A 21,049-nucleotide genomic window follows, 5' to 3' on the forward strand; every position below is an offset into this window, starting at 1 on the left:
AGTAAGCCTTTCTTGTAGCAATATTCACTAGATTTACATAAAACTAATAGTGATATGCTTTCACTTTTGGGAATGCTTTCCATTTAAAAAATTGCTAAAAATTAACAATTTTTACATTATATTTCTGGACTAACGATCATAAATCATAGAATGATTTTGGTTGGAAGAGACCTTAAAGATCATCTAGATCCAACCTCTCTGCCATAGGCAGGGACACCTTCCACCAGACCAGGTTGCTGAGAGCCCCATTCAGCCTGGGCTTGAATACTTCCAGGGACGGGGCATCCACAACTCCTCTGGACAACCTGCGCCAGTGGCTCACCACCTTCACAGTAAAGAATTTCTGCCTTACATCTAAGCTAAATCTAACCCTTTTCAGTTCAAAGCCATTCCCCCTTGTCCTTTCACCCCACGATCTTGTAAAAAGTCCCTCTTCAGCTCTTTGGTAGCTTCCTTTAGGTACTGGAAGGTCCTATAAGGTCTCCCTGTAGCCTTCTCTTCCTCAGGCTGAACAACCAACTTATAATAGCCAACTATTTAAACAGGGCAATTGTCAGTTAGAAAGACAAAAATTTAAACTAAAACCACTGAAAAGCAGAACAGATTCCAAAGTAAAAAACTCTAAAATCCCCTTTCTCTGTGACCTATACAAAAAGAACTACTTTTATAACTTGATGTATAATGTATTTCTAGCATGGTATGATTTGTTGATTATCCCCATTTACAGAGTAGCAGAAAAGCATTAAAATATATAAATTCAAAAGCCAAACTACATGTCCTCACAAATGAAAAGCTGAGTGGCATGCATCTTAAGCATTACAAATCACAGCAATTCAGTCAATTGAGTAGAATTTAGTCTTCTGTTATGCAAGAGAAACCTGCACCCTGGCCTGCATCAGCAGCAATATTGCCAGCAGGATCAGGGCAGTGACTGTCCCCCTGTACTGCGCACCAGTGAAGCCATGCCTCGAGTGCTGTGTTCAGTTTTGGGTCCTTCACTATAAGAAAGATATCAAGGTGCTGGAGCATGTCCGGAGAAGGGCAGTGGAGCTGGGGAAGGGTTTGGAGCACAAGTCTGATGAGGAGCAGCTGAGGGAGCTGGGGTTGTTCAGCCTGGAAGAAAGGAGGTTCAATGGAGAACTCCACAATTACTCGAAAGGAGGTTGTGGCAAGGTGGGGGTTGGCCTCTTCTCCTCAGTAGCAAGTGATACAACAAGGAGAAATGGCCTCAGGCTGAATTAGGGGAGATACAGATTGAATATTAGGAAAAACTTTTTCATGGAAAGGGTGGTTAAAAAATGGAACAGGCTGCCCAGGGAAGCAGTTGAATCACCGCGGCTGGAGGTATTTGAAAGACATGTAGATGTGGCACTTAAGGACATGGTTTAGTGCTGGACTTGGCAGTGCTGGGTTAAGGGTTGGACTCAGTGATCTTAAGGATCTTTTCCAACCTAAATGATTCTATGATTCTCATGTTATACAACATAGACACAGCAAGGGACAAACTGGTGAAAATTGTTTCAAAACAGCAAGTCTGATAGTGACAACACACAAACAGCACTGCATTCAGCAGATCTTTGCTTAAAAACATCCCCATAATTTTTGCAAGAATGCTAAGCTAGTAGGCACCTGTACACTGCTGTACACTGGCAGGAATGCCAAAACAGACCAAAACCAAGGAAGGGCTATTCTTATGTGCTCCCAAGACATGTTCTTCCTCAAGTTCAATCACAAATGACACAAATGTTCTGACATCAACTTAAAAATTAAAGTATTAAAAAGACCCTCCTAACCTAATTAATTTGGATTCTAAATATCTTTTATCTCTGACAAAGGCATAAAACAAGTTGTTGGATTTCTGGAGCAAGAACCCCATAGATACACTTACCGCCCACCACAGAGTCAAAAATACCCAATATGCTAGACGACTAAATCTGCAAGTAAACTGTATCCTATCCAACAGAAATTAATTTCACTTTAAGACATTTGTAGGGCTAATGTGCCATAATAAATCCTACTATTAAGCAACAGTAAAGTGCTGAATTATATTAATTACCTGAATCGCACTCACATTTATGATCTTCATTAATAGACTTCTTATCAAGTCAAAAGAGCCCTTTCTGTTGTAAAAGCTAAGCTGTTGTGCAAATATTATAAAAAATAGGTACTTTAATTAGGAGCTATATACACAACAGAACTTCTGCTTTTGTTAAGTATAACTGACATAGTAGAGATGAAAAATCCATGCAAGTATTTATAAAGATACTTAAAATGAAGAAAAAAGGACACTGCTATAGAACTTTCGATACCCTGGCAGACAGCCACTTACTATACTAGATGATGTCTAGATCTGGACTGATAAACACCATGCCATCAACATGCTTTTGTTTTCTTTTGTAGCTAAAGTTGATTTGCAGATTTTAAAGCAGAGCATATATTTGACCTATTTCTCATTAAAAGTTTATCATTAAGGTTTGAGGTTAAACTTTGAGCAAACTTCACATCTAGTCACATAACCGGCACAAGCAAGACGTTAGTGCAAAGGGGAAGATGTCAGTTGTACATAATGAGGACTCTTCCCCCAGCTGCATGATGCAATAGAACAATTTTCAGATTTAAAGTTCAAGTGGACTACAATCAGAAAAAGCAAGATTTTCTTCTCCCAAATTTAGGACAAATTTCCAGAGGATCAAAATGAAAGCAACCTCAGTTACAGCAGTCAAAAAAGTCAAACCCAAGTTTGGAGAGCTGATAAATAACTCCAAAATTCATCATGCTATGAAGACAGCATTCTCAAGAGAGCTCCGAACAAACTGCAAAACAAGATTGGCATTTAAGTTGAAATTGGCCAAGTGCTGCATAGAAATATGCTCACACACAACAGTCATGTTTAAGCCAGTGCATAGAGAAGGTAAAAGCACTTATGGTAGTTGCAAATGTTAACAAGTCCATACAACTTGCACAGTTTAGCAATGAGTTCATAGAAAAAGAAGAGAGTAAGAGTAGAAACGCTCAAGCAAAACCAAAAAAAGATGACCTTCCAAACATATAAAATCCACATAACAGTTATAGTAAAAAGACATCAGTGGAAAATACTCAATTCAGTCCCAAACACCCAACAGGCAAATAAGACCAGAAAAGACAAGCCTTTGGCAGACAATTTAAAAAGTCTAAATATGGCATTACATTTCTAAATAATCCACAAAATATATTATATAGCATATTCATATTAAATACTGGGTAACCAGCTCTGCAGATCTGATGCTAACAACACTAGCCAACGAGAGCGAAATGGAGCAAGCTAAGGGAACGCTGGTGTATCACAACAGTGCTCAAGGAAAATATCACCATGTCGTGCTTCAGGAACAGTACTCTGGGACACCACACTATCATCTATGGAGCACAACGAAGTTCTCCAGTTTTTCAGGGATATGCCCTGCATAGGATATGTTATGATTCACTATTACACGAGCAGCAAGACACTGCAAAGTGGTATGATTTATGGGCTGGATTAAATTCTTTGCTATTTCCTTCTCATCCAGCAAATCACTAGCTGTTTGTTTACATGAGTTTGTGGCATCGAAATGTGAACCTGACTTGATAAGAAGATTCATGATGTCCGGATGGTTGTTCAGTGCAGCAATGTGTAATGGACTGTTGTTATCAGAGTCTCTGACATTTACATCAGCACCACATTCCACCAGGATAGCAGTAACCTGGAGAGAGGGGAATTTACAAACTGGGTAGCGACCAACACATGTAGTATTACTGTCAACAGCAAGGTGAAGTGGACTGAAGTTATTCTTTCCTCTAGGCTGAAGCTTAAGAAACTTGTAAATAGTTTGTTTCTTGAAATGTTCCTGTTCTGAGCTGCAAGGTACTTTCTCCAACAAGCAAATTAAATGCAAAATGATCGAAAGGGCTTTGTTCAGCTGTACTGGATCAGGCAGACATTGGGCTTGTTTCATGGCCCGTTCTATTTCAAGAACACTTTTGCACAGTATACCCATCAGATCATCAAAAGTGACAGTAGTACCTAGAAGGCCTTTTGCCCTATCCTGAAGCATGAAGGAGAAAAGTTCAGCAAATGATAGCAAACTGCTGGCTGTCATAGGGCTCAGTGGGTCAAGATTGCTCTGCTGCATGTCCAAAGCATACTTCCATAAGTTGATGCAACGCTTGAAGTTTCCGGAGTCTGCATACACAGCACCTCTGTATCTAATATAGTAAGATGTGTCTGGGTGAGAAGGGCCAAGAATACGTTCTCTAATTAATAATGCTTGCATTCTCATTTCATCTGGGTCTGCAATAAGATTTTCTAGCTCTTCCGAGCTGTTTACCTCTTTAGCATAATCATAAGCCATAATTAGTGTTTGTGGCACAGGTTTGCTGAGGATATTAGTCCTATCACTGTATCTCATCTCCATAGCTCTCTTCCAGTATTTCAAAGCACCAAGCAGATCTCTCTTTTTGTCCACAAATGTTGCTCCTAGAAGTTCCAGGGCATTTATGCGCTCAGCCTTACTAGTCTGTACATGCTGGGTCAGAAAGTCCACTATATTTGTGTGGCCTGTCACACTGGCTGACAGAAGGGGAGTCATTCCATAACCATCCTTTTCCATTTTAGCACAATACTTGAGAAGCATCTTCATGATCTCCAAACTTCCAGATTCTGCACAGTCATGTAAAGCTGTATTTCCTGCAAGAGAACAAATACAATTACACAAATCAAATTATAGTCAAAATCTCACCATGCTAATAGCTACAAAAAGTTTAAAAATCAAATACTAATAGATTCAAAATGGCTTTTGTTTCCTCATTTATGTAATACGAAAGCAAGGCTGCCAGGCACTTATAAAAAGCAAAATGTTTCATATTACTGCCTGAAAAAAATAAATAGATTAAAAAAAACCCAACCAAACCAGAACTAAAATGGAATTCTTCACTACATAAAAGCACAGGAGCAGGCAATTCCATTGTATCAAAAGTCAAGCAAATGGGACAGGAGATCAGTTTGGCTGGGCAGAGAACTCCTTACAGAGCTCAGAAGGAAAAAAAAAAATTTATGTTTTCTGGAAACAAGGACAGGCTTTGCAGGAATTTGACAGAGCTGTGACTCATATATGCAGGGGCCAAGATGCAAAAGGCCAAAGCTCAATTAGAGTTGAAGCTGATCAGTATTACGTCAGACAATAAGAAGGGTTTTTTAAAGTACACTAGCAGCAAGAGGAGGTCTACAGAAAATACTAGATTGATACTTGTTGAAGATGGTCATCTGACTATTAAGGGTGAAGAAGTGTGGAGACATTCAATACTTTCTTTTGCTTTAGTATTTAATAACACAGATAAACTGTCTTCCGCCCAGTCCCCTGACTTCAGGAATGACTCCCCATTTGTTTAGACACTTCTCAGGGACTAGCTGCAGCAGCTAACTATTCACAAGTCCACAGGACCTGATGGTATTTACGCCAGAGTACTGAAGAAGCGGATGGATGATATGGCAGTACCTCTCTGCATCAGCTACCAAATGTCTGGGGAGGTACCCACTGACTAGAAGCTAACCAGTGTTACGGCATTATATAATAAGGGCAAGAGGGATGACACAGGAACTCACAGACCTGTTAGTCTCACCTCAACACGTGGAAAAATTACGAAGATTATACTGAATGCTACTGTGAAGCATTTAAATGGTGCACAATGCAATCACTGGGCACCATCAACTTGGGTTCACAAAGGATAAATTCTGTTTTAACTAGTTTGATATCCTTCTAGAATAAGGTCACCCATCCAGATGAAGGGAAGACAATGGATGTAGGATTTTTGCCTTTTAGTGAGTTTTGCCTTTTTTGCCTTTTATACTGTCCCTCACAACATCCTTCTGGACAAACTGTCCAGCTGTGGAATGAGAAGGGTCATGGTGCACTGGGTGTTGAACTGTCTGAAGGACAGAGCTCAAAGGATTGCAGTGAATGGGGCTACAGGTGGCTGGAGACTGGTCACCAGAGCTGTTCCTCAGGGCTCAAGTCTAGGGCCAATGCTGTTCAATGTATTTATCAATGACCTGGGTGCAGGAGTTGACTGCATCGTTAGAGAGCTTGCTGATCATTCCAAACTGGGAGGTGCCTTGACTGTCTCATGGGGCAAGAGGCCTTCCAAAAGGGCATGAAATCTAGCAACAAACACTGGACCTTGTCCCTGGCATTGATCAGCACCTGGCACAAATACAAATTGGGAGAGGAGTGGCTGGAGAGCAGCCCTGCAGAAAAGGACCTGGGGGTGCTGGTTGGCAGCAGGCTCAGTGTGAGTCACCAGCGTGCCAGGGCAAACCCCATCCAGAGGTGTATCAAACACAGCACAGCCAGCCAGCCCACGGAGGTGATTATCCTTCTGTTCTCCGCTTTGGCACCACCACCCCTGGAGTGCTGTGAGCAGTTCTGGGCCCCACAATTTAAGAAGGATGTGAAAGTCTTTGGATGCACCCAAAAGAAAGTAATGAAGCTGGTGACAGGGCTAGAAGGAATGTCCTGTGAGGAGCTGCTTGACTTTGGATCTGTCAAGTTTAAAGAAATGGATGCTGAAGGGTCATCTTGTTGCTCTCTACAGCTTCCTGAGGAGAAGTGGAGGGGGAGGTGCCTCGGTATCCAGTGACAGGATACATGGGAATGGCTCAAAACTGTGCTCGGAGACATTCAGACTTGACATGAGGAAACTTTCCTTTGCTGAGAGGTGTTCAAACACTGGAGAGGCTTCCTCCAGAGGTGTTTGATTCCCCAAGCCTGCCAGTGTTTCAGATGCCTTTGGTCAATGTCCTTACTAATTTGATTCAGTTTTTAGTTAGCTAAAAGTTGGTCAAGCAGTTGGACTAGATGATCAGTGTTCATATTCCAGTCCCTTCCAAGTGGAATAATCTATTCCATAAGGGACTTTGTATCTGCTTTTAAGTATGAAACAGAAACTTAAGCTGGCTATCTCCACATTACTTCACTTTTTCCACTTCCATTGTTAAATTTCCCTTCCTCTCAATCTCCAGTAATTATTAAAAAATAGTGGGATCTGTATGAAAAGTAAAGCTGGGCTAACTCAGTATTTGCTTTGTTTTCACCTACCCCATAGTTCTTCCTCTCTTCACCTGCCACATCTTTTGATTTTCATGTTTTGAAGCAATGACTTTACACAATGGAAACCACAATCCATCACAACAGACCCTTTATCTCAGCTGGGACCTTTGAGACTGCTGGTATATTCTAAAGGAGTAGGACATTTTCTCAAGGGAATGTATACACCCAGACAAACTATTCTTAATACATTCTTAGGCCTTTATGCTTAACTCCCACTTTAACCCCTATGCTCTTTTTGTTAGGATTCCCAAAGACAAGAAGAAAAAAAATGCCCTCAACACACAACATGCAAACATCTGTGTTATAAGCAACTTATGATTTACACGCAGATTATTTTTCATTAGCATGACATTGCACAGTCTTTTATATTTAATGACATTCAGGTTCCAATACAATGTGGGAAAATTTCTAGTAAGTACTAGTGCCACCTGTTTGAAAATATTCACAGAAAATTACAAATCAAGTATTGGACACCACAGCTAAATAACTATTAGGCTGCAACTAGATGAAGGTTTTACTTAACTTCAAATTTGTGCACTTCACTGGAGGAGAAGGAAAAAATGGAGACAAACTCTCCAGGCCCCCTCCTAACATAACAAAGTCTCTTATGTGGTTGACTGCTTTTAAAACCACATGATTTACATCGACCTTTTTCTTTATATTATATGATACGTATTACAGACTCAGGCATAGAAGCTTCTCAGCCTCACAAAAAATTAATTAACAGAAAGTTCATGTTAATATCTACCCCCCAACCTGATCAAGATATCCTATATTGTTAGCCCTGCAAATTCAGTTAACTGCTCATCAAATCATCAGGTTCTGTTACACTGCTAGCAAGTTTCCTCATTCACAAAGGACACCTCCTTTTCTAATGGTTCTCTGCCCATTCCTAGTAATAAGATTGGCTTTTAAAAGTTAAGAGTTTCAGGAAACTTCCTTATTTCTATTTTTAGTAGGCTTTTGTTTTAAATGCCGACAAAACAGAGGTACATGGTGCACCTTGCTGTTGTATTTCTAGTCTCTAAGCAAACTATGGTGGGTTAGGAAAGAAAGCACCAGAAATCTTCAGGTCATGTGAGGGATAACATATTTGTACAGTCTATGGATCTAAACAGCTCCTATTTATCTTCATACACTTTCATTTTTTTTTTCCAGGCTCTGATACCTAGAATGCATACTTCACTCTTTGTACTAAAGTATTTAATTAATGAAACTCTAATCAAAAGCGTGCCTGAGATCTGTTTTAAAAGCCTAACAGTGTATAGAAATAAATTAAAACTAAAGGTGAAGTCTTTCTACTAATACATTCTTTCTGCCAAAAATGTATTGTTTACACTGGCTTAAATATGTCAAATTCCAAACCAAACGTGAAATTCATACATATTTAAGTTTATAAGAAACAGTATTTCATACTTACTAAATACACTTCAGAAATAGTAAGTATGTCCCATTTACAAATCAATTATAAGAATTCAATGTAGATCTACACAAATAATTTTGAAATCTTGTAGCTTTTACCTATGTGACTTCATAGCACACATCTCCTTTCTAACAAGGCACAGTAAGAGTAAATAAAGTTGAAGGAAAAAAAAATAGGAAAGCAAAATTCAGAAGTATCTGGTCAAACAATAATTACTCTCCTCTAATATCCTCTTTCACCAGGAGATCCAGACACCTTAGGTCCACAATGTAGACCTCTATTCCGTGTTTTATATTAGCAGATTATCTCATAGCAGCTTGTTTTTATCTTCTGTTGTCAAGCCACCGAGACAGAAAATGTTTGTCTAATGCTTTGCAAGTTTTCGTATGCAGAAGAAGAACGTAGCAACTCAAAGATTGTTTAGATGAGTATTTGCTAACAGGCCCTGGGCATTTTGCTGTGGTTTCATCCCTAGGATCCAAAACATCCACTCCTCACTCCTCTCCTTATCTTTCAGTTCCCAAAACTTCACATGTAAATTGATCTCCTGCTTCTTCCTCAAACTGTTTTGTGAACTATCTGAAAAAGAACTCACAGCACATTTTAAAGCCTCTTTGTTGCTCTCAATTCCAGCAACTAGAAAAATACCAGTAACAGAATAAGAACAGAGTTATCCAGAACAAACTGAGTCTCAGTCCAGGCACAGCAGATGACAAAATTTAGCTGATACGCTAATCAAATTCATACAAAAGATGAATAAAAAGTTATTTTCAAAAGCTTCTGACTCAGGTTTTTGCAATTACAGCAGAGTTATGAACATATTTTGTCCCCTGAACCACATTTTAAGTGCAAAATTCAAACCTTTTTGGAAAAAAAAAATAGAAAATATTAGATCGCTTCATTTATTGACAGAGAACTTAATTTGCAAAATATTCTTTTCCTGAAACATTTCTGAATAGTGGCCAGTGATTTTACAAGCATTTACTAACAAGTAAGCTAAGGAAGACATCCCAACAGAAATTAGCTCCTGAAACTACCTGTTAGATCAAGATTCATAAAGCTAAATCTAGTTCATACAAAGGGAAGTGATTTTCCACCTTTCTAAAACCACAGGCAATTTTTAACATTAATAGCATTAAGTCAGTTATAGGTCTGGCCACACTACAATCACTACAGAGACCAACAAAATTTTCTATTCCAGGAGCAGAGATTTAAGCAAATTTAGGTGGATTGAAAGTTGGTGAATTTGGCATACATAGCTTACCAACTATAATTCCCTCTGTCTTTATGTGATAACACAGACTAGAAAATTTCAATACGCCAACTAAAAAAGGACAAGATCTTAACATTCCTAAGAGAGGACAATGTCAAATGCAGATCAATACAGAAACTTACCAACACACATATACACTTTAATGCTTCTTGGTATGCTGCCGAAAGTCTAATTAAAATGAAACTACAGCAGTCAATCCAGAACTAAAGAATGGCTGGTCCCTCAGACATCTTCAATTCTGCACTTAGTGATAAAGGCAAAACCAGATGCACATGGGTGTTGGCTGAGCCAGCAGTTAACACAGATGTTTCAGGGTGTACTCAACTCCATACACCATCCTTCACAGCAGAGCTCTGCAAGGCAGCTGTTTCTACCTTCAAGTCAGTATTTTTAAGATATTTTAAAAAATGTAACATAAAAGCATATTAAAGACAAATAAGCCAAAAGGTATCAGTAACAACAAAGCTCTTACTGGTGTTTCACAACTAATAATACATGTTTTGACATCTGAAACAGTGCCAGCTATTCATGTTACATACTGCAGATCCACCACCATGTAATGCTGCTTTTGACACTCTTTTATCAATCGCTAGGCATACATGCTATGACTGAAATAAATCCACACAAAATAAGCTTGGCCATTGTCCAGGTAAACTCAATCCAGAAGTCTGTATGTCATTAATTTACAATGCAGCTATGTAGAACATGTGGAAATATGCTTAAGACTCCAAGGAATTTCACTGCTCTTTCCAACTGGATGCTCTAAACTTAAAACAATTTAGTCTTTTTATTGATATTACAATTACCAATTTCAGTTTAGACAGCTGCTACTGACAGCCTATCAGAATAGTGACATTTTTCAGTTATTTATACTGCAGTATAAATTAAATTAGAATTAAAATAACCACAGTTTATAGTATGCCAGGTATAAACAAATAATACAAGGCAATCACCACTAATTTTTAGTGGCTGCACCTCACTGAAGTTTGACTGGATGGTACAGGTACAGCAGTGGGAAGAATACACTGTAAGAAACACAAGTTTCCATAGAAAAGTGCCTAGGGTAGACAGATAGTTGAGAGCTGCCAACTTAAAAAAACCCCAAACACAAACCCAAACCTTAAGAAATAACACTGCCATTCATCTACACCTAGCAAGCATCAAGTGTTAAATTTGAGGAAGAATTTGAAAGAAAACATGGCAGTGGCTTTAATGTGTAAATCAAAGGCTTGGCCACATATTGACCAGGAATTGAACAGCTCAAATAAATACAGCAAATCAACCACTGTTCTGTGAATTAACTCATCCATTTCAAAACACTACACTGTCTATAGTGTCACTATAGTCACTATATTGTCCATAGTGATAAATAGTGTCTGAACACAATTCAGCAGCTAATTCCATTTTTGTAACATTATCTATTCAGTAAAAAACTAAAAACCATCATTATATCTATTGCTGTATTAAGAAGAAAAAAGGCTAAAACTAAGTAAAAGTAATTTGAAAGTCATTTTCTTTGATAAGCAATTTTCCAAGCAGCACATATGATGGTGTTGGTCAAATTAAAGTATTTTTTTAAAGGTGGGAATGATTATTTCAAAGTAGGTTTCATTTAATTTTTTAAATCCATTTTTAATTGCAAAATGACCAGCAGGAATTTAATCATGTATCACAGATAGCTAGTGTTACCATAACATGAAAGGCTCCTCCTTGCACAGACAAAAAACTGGACTTCAGATGTTCTGGTAGTCCCAATACTTCACTGCTAAAAATCGAGTGTCACTATATAGTATTGCTAATACTGCTTACAAACTGCTTCTCTCTGTATAAACTTTACTACTCACATTACCTAATAACTTCCTCTTAGTATAAATAGCAAAAAGAAACAGAATAACCCGAACTCAAGTCCTTCCAAATCTTGCAAAGTCAGGAAAAAGGTATGGCTAGTTGGCACCGCATCTTCACACTTTACTCTTTTTTTAACAGCACTCCTTTAAAAGTAGTTATGAGCATTACAGAAACACTTCACGTATCACAGAACTAGTTTTCTAGCTACCCAGTGTTTCCAAAAGCTTACTGGAGTGGGGGTGGGTATTCTAATTCATAAGGAGGACAGGCCTTTCTATGTCAGAAGCAAATAATTCCCAAATTAGACTGATAGCTTGTGACAAGGGAATGAAAGAAAACGAATCCATGACACAGAAAGTGATTTGACTTGATTTGCAACCAATTAAGTGCATCCACTTCCTAATACTTCATGTATTCATGTAAAATGCTTTATCAAATTTCCACACTGTAAAACTTACATTAAAACTTAACGCCAATCTTATTTTATACCCAAGATCATTAAACATAAAAGAAAAAAAAGTATTTCAGTTAAATGACTGACCAATGTGCAAAATTAACCACATGTACATATTTTTGCAGCCTTACAGATGAATTGATCACTTTCATGAAGTGAAATTTTTCATGTAACATTCATTACTTTTTCTATCACAGCACTAGAAATAATTCAGTCTTCCAAGAGTCTTTACTCATTTAAAAGTATTGCCTGATAGATACAAACATGGACAGTGCACAAGAAAACTGTTACACATCCTTATGCATAGTATGCCTAGTGAATAAAAACTAAATGTCTTTCTTTCAAGAAACTAAACAATGCAACTAACTGCTAATCTCAACAATTTATTTTAACCTAATTTCCATATGCTGTAAGAGAATAATTGCTGTCTTGCTCACTGAAGTACTTCATGAGAACTTGTATTACCAAGATTATCAATATTAAATAAATAACAATATGCTGTTAATTATTTAATTTAAACAAAAACTTCTTAGTTAGAATTAAACTTAAACTGTATCTTCATCTTCCTTATTTAACTTACAGACATTCCTTCTGAAGTTCAGTTTCCACACATGGTCAAACACAAAATATCTACAAGTTTCAGTGCCCTGTACCATGTAATACCTACCAAAAAAGGAAAAAAAGCAACCCCCCCCGAAAAGATAACAGTATACTTTTAGAGCAAGTGTTTATTCACAGCGAGAATAAAAAAAATATATAAAAAAAGCAACAACAGCAAGTAAAACAAACAAGCAGAAATAAAACCCAAGGACCTTTGTTCTGTGATTTTTTTACCCCCTCTCTGCCCCGTCAATGATTCTATGAACCTTGTCAAGCAGACAAGACAAACACCTTCAGAAGAGAACAAACCTGTCAAGACTCCTTAATGTTTACGGCAAGAGAAAATTAACTATTTTTAACACATACTAAACCACACTTACCATAAAGGAAAGAGCATGACTCTATAATCCCCCTACTTCTCGGTCTGCCAAAAAAAAGATTTTTTCCCTTACCAGGAGGTTTGAGTATTACACCTTCCAGTACCCTTAAAAACAACAATACTGAAATAGCACTAGCCCTTGATACAGTACCCATAGAGACAGAGGTTTGTATGCTTCTATACTTCCCAAAATGAGGAAGCAAAGTCAACAAACCTTGTTTCCCTTATTATTTTACAAAACTATCAAATAATGTACCAGTGGAATTTAAGAATCACAGTATTCTTTTTTTTTAAATGCAATCAAACACTCCTTTGTATATCTCCAGAGACACCTAAGAGAATGCCTAATCCAGCATTTCTTACAAGGTTTTCTAATACTCTGGAGGAGAAAAACCAGTCTTTAGGCTAGCTGATGAGTCTGTTAGCTACAGAAGGGATGCAGAGTTGGTGAAAACCACTAACAAAACCACAAAAAACACTTTGAAGAGAGAGACCACGTACCAAGCCACCAAGCAATGGAAACACTTACCAGCTATGTTCAGCTAAAACACCTGCCTTTCAAGCAGGTATTTTGAAAAAAAGTTGCTATTTCCTTGCATTCAGCCCATCCTGGTTACCAGCACATGTATGCTTTATCTATAATTTAACTAAGTAATTGCTGCAATAATGGATATTTTTTTCCCTTCCCTTCTGCAGATCTGGCAGAGGAGAATAAAATATAACACAAACTATTAAAATACACACAGCAAATTTTCAAAATGCAAGACTTTAATCGTCCTGTCTGTAATTAAAATGGATGTATAAGATTTCTTTACAATCAGTCTGCGCAAAAAATAGTTTTATTGGGGAATTTACATGAAATATTGTATTTTAAATATAAAACCAAAGAAACATAGCCCCAAAGAGCCAAAGAGAGATGTATGTAATCTGAAATCCCTAAGATGACTGACACTTGTATTAAGAGAGTAAGCATTTCCCTGCCTACACATTGCCGAATGAAGACTGCACAGAAACACATCAGCAAAACCCTGTATTTGAGAATTCAGTGGTCTATTCTGAAGGTAATAGTAAGGGAGCACCACTGTAACAACAAATCACTGGCAGTCTTCATAATGCAGCAGAACAGAAAACTGCATGCAGCCAACACAGAACGTGTTCCTCACCTGGCACAGAGACAAAGCTATGCTTCACTTGAGGTTTAGTATAGGATTCTACCTCCTGAAAAAACTGCGTTTCTGCTACTCAAACATTATCCACACTATTCCTACTTCTAGGAACAGCACAAAACTTTGCCATCTGAGAGATCATAAACCACAAGTGAAACTCACTGAGCTTTATTTTTAATTTGCAGCTTCTTAAACGACAAGTAGTTCTGCTGGTTTCAGCTGGGGCAGAGCTTTTCTTCACAGTGGCTGGCATGGGGCTATGTTTTGGATTTGTGCTGAATACAGGGTTGATAACACAGCAATGTTTTTGTTATTGCTGAGCAGGGCTTACACAGAGTCAAGGCCTTTTCTGCTGTTTGTACTTCCACATTGGTGAGGAAGTTGGGGCTGCATGGGAGGCTGGGAGGAGACACAGCTGGGACAGGTGACCCCAACTGACCAAAGGGACATTACAGACCATGTGACATAAAGCTGTGGGGAAGAAAGAGAAAGGAGGGAACATTTGGAGTGATGCTGTTTGTCTTCTCAAGCAAGCGTTACGCATGATGGGGCTCTGCTCTCCTGGAGATGGCTGAACACCTGCCTGCCATGGGAAGCAGCGAAATAATTCCTTGTTTTGCTTTGCTTGTGTACACTGCTTTTGTTTTCCCTATTAAACTGTCTATATTTCAACCTGTGAGTTTTCCATCTTTGTCCTTCCAATTCTCTCCCTGGTCTCACTGGTGGAGGAGTGACCGAGCAGCTGCCTGGGGCTTGGCTGCTGGCTGGCGTTAAACCATGACAGTAGTACACTTGAGAAAGCTATGCATCAGAGACAGTGGTAAATTAATTCACTATGTAAAGTATTGCTTTGGCTGCTTCCTATCTACTGATATCTTTGCTGTTTTCCACAACTACAAAATAGTAAAACCCATCCACCCTCCTTACCCCAGCTATCAGTTTGTCCCCGTTGCTTACACTGTTCACGTAAACCAGAACATTTTTTTTAAAATCCTTTGCTTACAGTTCTGTGGCCTATGTCCTACACAGAAGTTCAAGGAAACTGTGAAAGTCCAGATCTGCAAAACAGTAGGAACAAATACAAACAAGTGCTCATACTTTAAATTCAGAACCACTGGCCGTCTTTCACAGTTGAGGACTTATCTACTCCAAGTATCTTATAACCTCCTTCTTCAGCACCATCTACCACGCAACACTGCCAGACCTGCACTTCACCTCATTCGCCTCAGTGCAGCATCTTACCTGACACACTCTGAAATCTTTATGAACATCTTAATTTCCTGGCTGTACTTCTGTACTTTTGGAACCGTTTTTCAAAGACCTCTGCATTCTGAATTTCCATAGTCCAAAACACAGTTGTGGGATTCTGCATTTTAGAAGCAGGATTTTGCCACACGTTTTCACCTACTCTTTTATACATTTAGATGCATGTATGTTCACATACCTACTTTTTTGTATCAAAGTATTCAGATTTTTCCCTGGAACTGTCAACACTTTGAAACATTTTCATATCTATACTTTCCTGAGGCTTAAAATGTGTACTAAGTTCTATTCTGTATTATGAAAATCCAGTGGAAAACCACAAGAAATAGTTCAAGTAATTTTGCCCCCCACCCTTGCACAGGCTCTAAGAATAATATCTGAAAAAGGATCTATAGTAGTCTCCAACAACAGCAACTCTACTGAAGCTACATAGCTCTGCTCTTATAAGGAGCACTGCAATTTTAAATGCAACAATTTTTTTTTTACGTCTTTCACAGAACAATAGGCTTCTCTATACATGGCCCAAGAAGGAGCCTGTCTAAAAAGAACTCACATACAAGGGCAGCAACAACTTCTACTACTCAGGAGCAGAACGCTAAGGTGCTCTGTTACCTTCCTGCTACAAGCACAGGACACACTGTCAGCTATTTAGTACATAGCAAGGAGGAGTACAAACTGAAAGTAATACACAAGACCCTTTGAGGGGGAGGGTGACAATGTAGAATTATTCCTGTTGAATTAATTTTAAAATTAATAGCATTTTTGCAAAACAAAGTTGAGGAGGTTACCTGCTCAATCTCAGTCACTGTTACAATACTTATGGCTACCTATTTTCCTCAGTTCTCCTGCCTTTCCATAGACGACTTTCAGGGTTTATAGTACTTTCTTGCTTGCTTTACCTCACCATTGCTTATCCAGTAACTTCAGATATCAGACTTCTTTAAGATGCCAAAAAGTATGCTCCTGTCCTACCAGAGGGGATTTCCACACATTACCAATAGATGGCTATTACGTACACCCATCCATTTGCACACATGACAATTTGAAGTATAAAATGAGTTTTAATGAGCTGAACCATATCCAATCCAACTTCTTTAATTAAGGATCATTTATCTACCTTAAGAATCTTTGCTCATGTACCTAGATGCAAGCCACACAGAAACTAAAGGAAGTAGAGACAGAAAGGAATTAAGATAATAATTGACAGCCCTGAGAAAATCCTCAGTCATTTAAACAAAGACAAATAATGCTAATGCACTAATAAAGTGAATAAAAAGGACGAGTAAGGTAAAGCCTACTCCACCAACACAAAATGAGGGAGAAAAAGAGCTGCAGTTACATCTTTTTCCCTATTACATCAAATATTTAACAGCACTGCTTGGTTCACACCTATCATATAAAGGGATAGGTTTAAAACTAAACCCAAGTTTTTAGCTGCTTACACACTTTATATTTAGCTTGCTATTCCAAGAAAGTTATGTAGAAAAATGACATTTTTATCCTACCACAAGTCCATGATGATTCATAAGCAACCTCAAACCCTTACAAAGGAAGATTTATTTTGCTCTGCCCACCTCTATGACAAATCTGTAGTTTAGCTTTCTTTACGCTAAACCCACATATCTGCATGATTTTCTGAAAAAAAGGCATATTTAACCAAGCAGCTTTTCTAAAGATTACTCTCACATTTGGTATTTACCAGTATCATACAATAATCTAGACACAAAGGGTATTTTAACACAAATAACTGGAAGGTACAGTATACAGGTACAAATGTAATTTGCCTGAAAAAGGCAGTAGATGTACTACGCTACAAAAAGGATTGTTAGCAGATTAGTTTTTTTATATATAGATATATATTAAAAAACCCAAAACCTGATGAAACATAATCCTGGCTCAGTTAGCTAAAAAATTAACTCTAACTTGCAGTAACTGATGTGCTTTCCAGGCTAATATTACAACCAAATACAAGTTTATTATGTAATAAAAAATTTATATGTCCAAGTAATTATGACCACAGAAAAAAAAGCCAAAAATCTTCACTTGGAGTGGTAACACAAGAGCAATTGTACGTAAGGGCAAACGGGTGTCCTTTGAGATCTGTCAGCCACTGGAAGTCCTTCTGTTGAGATCACAGTCACCTGCATCTTCACTTCTTTAATCCTAATATATATTTTTGTTTACTAACACTGAAAAAGGTACAAAATTACTCAATAATTTGGAGGGAGTGGGTGAAGGGTGGTTATTCATTTTCCAATGCAGAAAGTAATTTTTCTCCTTTATGTGCATTTCCTACACCAGCCTTCCTGGCACAGATCAGTTTTATGTACAACATATTTGATTTGTTAAGAAATAGTACAAAATCCAAGAACACATGCTCACGTATTTGAGTATGTTGCTAGACCAACCTACTACACAGAGTAGTTCTCAGCAAGTTTATTAGCTTTTAACACATGCATAAATGCAACACTTCATATAACTAAGTCTTTCAAGAATTAAGAATTTAAGATTAAAAGGTATCAATTTTAAACCAAATTTTATAATCCATATTAACAAAAGAGTACATTAAAAAGTAAAAACATAGCTTTGAACACTTTATCTCTTATGCTTTATGAGAGCAGAATAATATTTTATATCAAAGTCCTGAAGAAGTAAATTAGTAACTTTACCCCTATTTACCACAACGAAAGTGAAAAAACTAACTTACCTTTAACACTTTTTCTGTTCACATCAGCTCCTTTTTCAAGTAAATACTGAGCAATTTCTTTGTGGCCTTTGTAGCATGAGATCATCAAGCACGTATGCCCGTGACGGTTTGATACTTCCAGGTCTGCTTTGTGCTCCACAAGGTATTTGACTATTTCCAGGTGACCATCGAAACAGGCAGCTCTAAGCGGCGTTGAATTTGTCAGCGTTGTGTTGTTGACAGATGCACCATGATCCAACAGACACTGAACAACCTTCAAGTGGCCGGCGGCCGACGCTGCCCACAACGGCGGAGCCCCCTCGATGGTCTCACCATCAAAATTTACCGAGCCACCAACTTCTATCGAGGCAGAGCAATGGTCCAACAGGTATTCCACCATGTCGAGGTGACCATAGCGGGCTGCCATCAGAAGTGGTGTGGCACCATTGGTTTTTTCTGACATCAGTTGGGCCACCTCTTCCCTTGTTTTGCTTGCCAGTAGCTTGGAAAGGAGTCGCAGCTTGCCATCACGAGCTGCGTTGAAGACTGCTGTCTTTAGATCCATTTAGTCTGTACCTCTCTGCTTCCTGACAGATACACACCTGATTTTTTCAGTCAAGAGCTTACTGGAACTGCTTAGCCCAAATAGAATGTCCCCAGCTTCTTCTCAGATCAGTTTCATCCAGATAGGACAACATGGAGACTCCGAACAGGGTCCTGACGAAGGGCAGGCTATGCTTATCATAAATCTGCAAAAGGAGAATTCTCGATGTTTTCACCTCCTACTTCGCAAACAAGTAACCGCATTGTATTTTCCCACAGCTACACCCAAACAACTCGCTGTTGTGGCGCGCCGGTGTCCAGCTGCATTCCTTGGGACTCTCCCGGGCCGCGCGGCGGCCCCTGAGGAAAGCTGATCCTACCAGCGCGTTATCCATACCAGACACAGAACGATCCTCTTCTCCCTCGTTCCTCTGTGAGCTGCACCCCCGAGTCGTTTCGGGGCGTATCCCAAGTACAGAGCGCCTGGCTCCCGCCAGAAGACCCGCGGACATGCACCCCCAAGGGAGCCGGGGGGGAAGGTGACGGCCACACTCCGGCCAAGCTCCGAGCGGCGGAGAGAGCGAGAGCCAGAGCCAGAGCCAGAGCCCTCCGCTCGCCTCACGACCGGACCCGGGCGCCCAGAGCCCGCCGGCCCCATCCCCCTCCCTCCTTCCCTCACGGCACCCAACCCCCGCGGCCGCCGTACTCGGAGCCGGCCGGAAAGGCCCGCCAGGCCGCGAGTTACCTTCCCGCGGCGCTCCGGGCCGTCTCCCACCGCCTCCGCCGCCCTCAGACGGACGCGCCTGCCGCCGCTGCCCGCGCTCCGTCCGGCGCCTCCATGACAGCCGAGCCCCGCCGCCAGCGCCAGCCCTCTGCAGGGGGCGGCGCGGCCCCGCCGCGGCCAATCAGAGCCACGCCCGGCGCGGCCGGGGGCGGGACTACGCCGCCGCTCGAGGGCGCAGGGCGGGCGCAGTCGGCCGCTAGGGGGCGGCGGGGAGCAGCAGCGCGGGGAGGCCCGGGGGGCCGAAGGGCGCCGGGATCGCACAGCGGGGCTTTGGACATTGCACTGCATGGACACGCCGTGGACTCTGTACGGACATATCTTTGCTTTATACCGGCACTGCTGGGTCCCGTTCTGTGCTCCGCAGCACGAGTGAGACAAGGAGCTACGGGAGAGGGTCGGCGGGGGCCACAAAGATGAGCTGGGGTCAGGAGCATCTCTCTTACGAGGAGAGACTGCGGGAGCTGGGCCTGTTCAGTCTGGAGAAGACTAAGAGGGGATCTCATCAATGCACGCAAATATCTCAAAAGCGGGTGCCAAGAGGATGGTGCCAGACTCTTTCCAGTAGTGCCCAGTAATACTGTAAGGAGTATGGCCATAAACTAAAACACATGAAATTCCAACTCAGCCTGAGGAAGAACTTTACACTGAGGGTGGCAGAGCACTAGAACAGGCTGCCCAGGGAGGTCTCCCTCTCTGGAGACATTCAAAACCCACCTGGATGCATTCCTGTGTAACCTGCTGGAGATGACCTGCTTTGGCAGGGGGATTGGACTGGACGATCTCCAGAGGTCCCTTCCATCCCTAACCATTTTATGATTCTGTGATTCTGTACATATATGCTTCACTAACTAAAAAAATTGGGTTAGAAGTCCAAATTTTGCAGCTCAGAGGATGTTCTGGCCCCGGACAATGTTTCTGTTTGGTGCAAAATTTGCTTTTCTTGATTGAGATTGCGCATGGCTTGCTACAGGCTCAGGATGTGGCATTTACTTCGTTCCTATGACAATAGAAAGGGAAAAAAATCCTAAAAGGGAAAAAAACTCCTAAAAGCTGCACCTGAGCAAGGGAATGTAAATTCTATCACAAACAAAGATGTTACCGGCAAGCTTTAGAAAGGAGCCACATCCAGAAACAAGCTCAGAGAAGGCCCATAAGCATTAATGGGCAGTAATTTGTATATCAATTTGAAATGCAATCTAGTAGCTCCCTCACTCCAAAAAAAAAGGAAAAAAAAAGGAAAAAAAAAGAAGAAGAGAGAGAGAAAACAGTTCTATTTGCAATTTTATGTACAAAAGCAATGTATCAGAGACTGGGTGGCCCTTTGTCCCTTTGTACCCAGTGCTGGCAAGATGGTGCATAAGCTGCTGATTATTTTGTCTGCCAGACTCAGAAGAAGAAAGATCATAAGAAACTAATGGGAATTTAGAGTAAGACCATTAAAAATTTTATGGAAGTGGTGGTATTAATTTATGGAGAGGGATTAAAAGATGTAACTGTGTGGAAAAGCTAAAT

At 40.0% G+C, this 21,049-nt stretch overlaps 1 protein-coding gene across 1 annotated transcript; it reads right to left on the reverse strand.

The window, feature by feature from the left end:
* Nucleotides 1–618: 618 nt before the first annotated feature.
* On the reverse strand, nucleotides 619–19,610 carry FEM1C (fem-1 homolog C). The gene is made up of 3 exons (XM_039567623.1): nucleotides 19,499–19,610; nucleotides 18,232–18,959; nucleotides 619–4,699 (listed from the first exon to the last, which is right to left on the reverse strand). Exons 2-3 carry the CDS (start codon nucleotides 18,773–18,775, stop codon nucleotides 3,390–3,392), a joined length of 1,854 nt encoding a protein of 617 aa, XP_039423557.1. The 5' UTR covers nucleotides 18,776–18,959; nucleotides 19,499–19,610; the 3' UTR covers nucleotides 619–3,389.
* Nucleotides 19,611–21,049: the final 1,439 nt, after the last annotated feature.

The sequence above is a fragment of the Corvus cornix genome, chromosome Z (assembly GCF_000738735.6).
Source record: "Corvus cornix cornix isolate S_Up_H32 chromosome Z, ASM73873v5, whole genome shotgun sequence".
NCBI classification, from domain to species: Eukaryota; Metazoa; Chordata; class Aves; order Passeriformes; family Corvidae; genus Corvus; species Corvus cornix.

Excerpts from the sequence above, each read along its gene's own strand:
- FEM1C (XM_039567623.1), bottom strand. The coding sequence starts at position 18,775 with ATGGATCTAAAGACAGCAGTCTTCAACGCAGCTCGTGATGGCAAGCTG. Across the intron at positions 4,700-18,231 it reads GAACAGAAAAAGTGTTAAAG|GAAATACAGCTTTACATGAC; the intron begins GTAAGTTAGTTT and ends GTTCTCTTGCAG.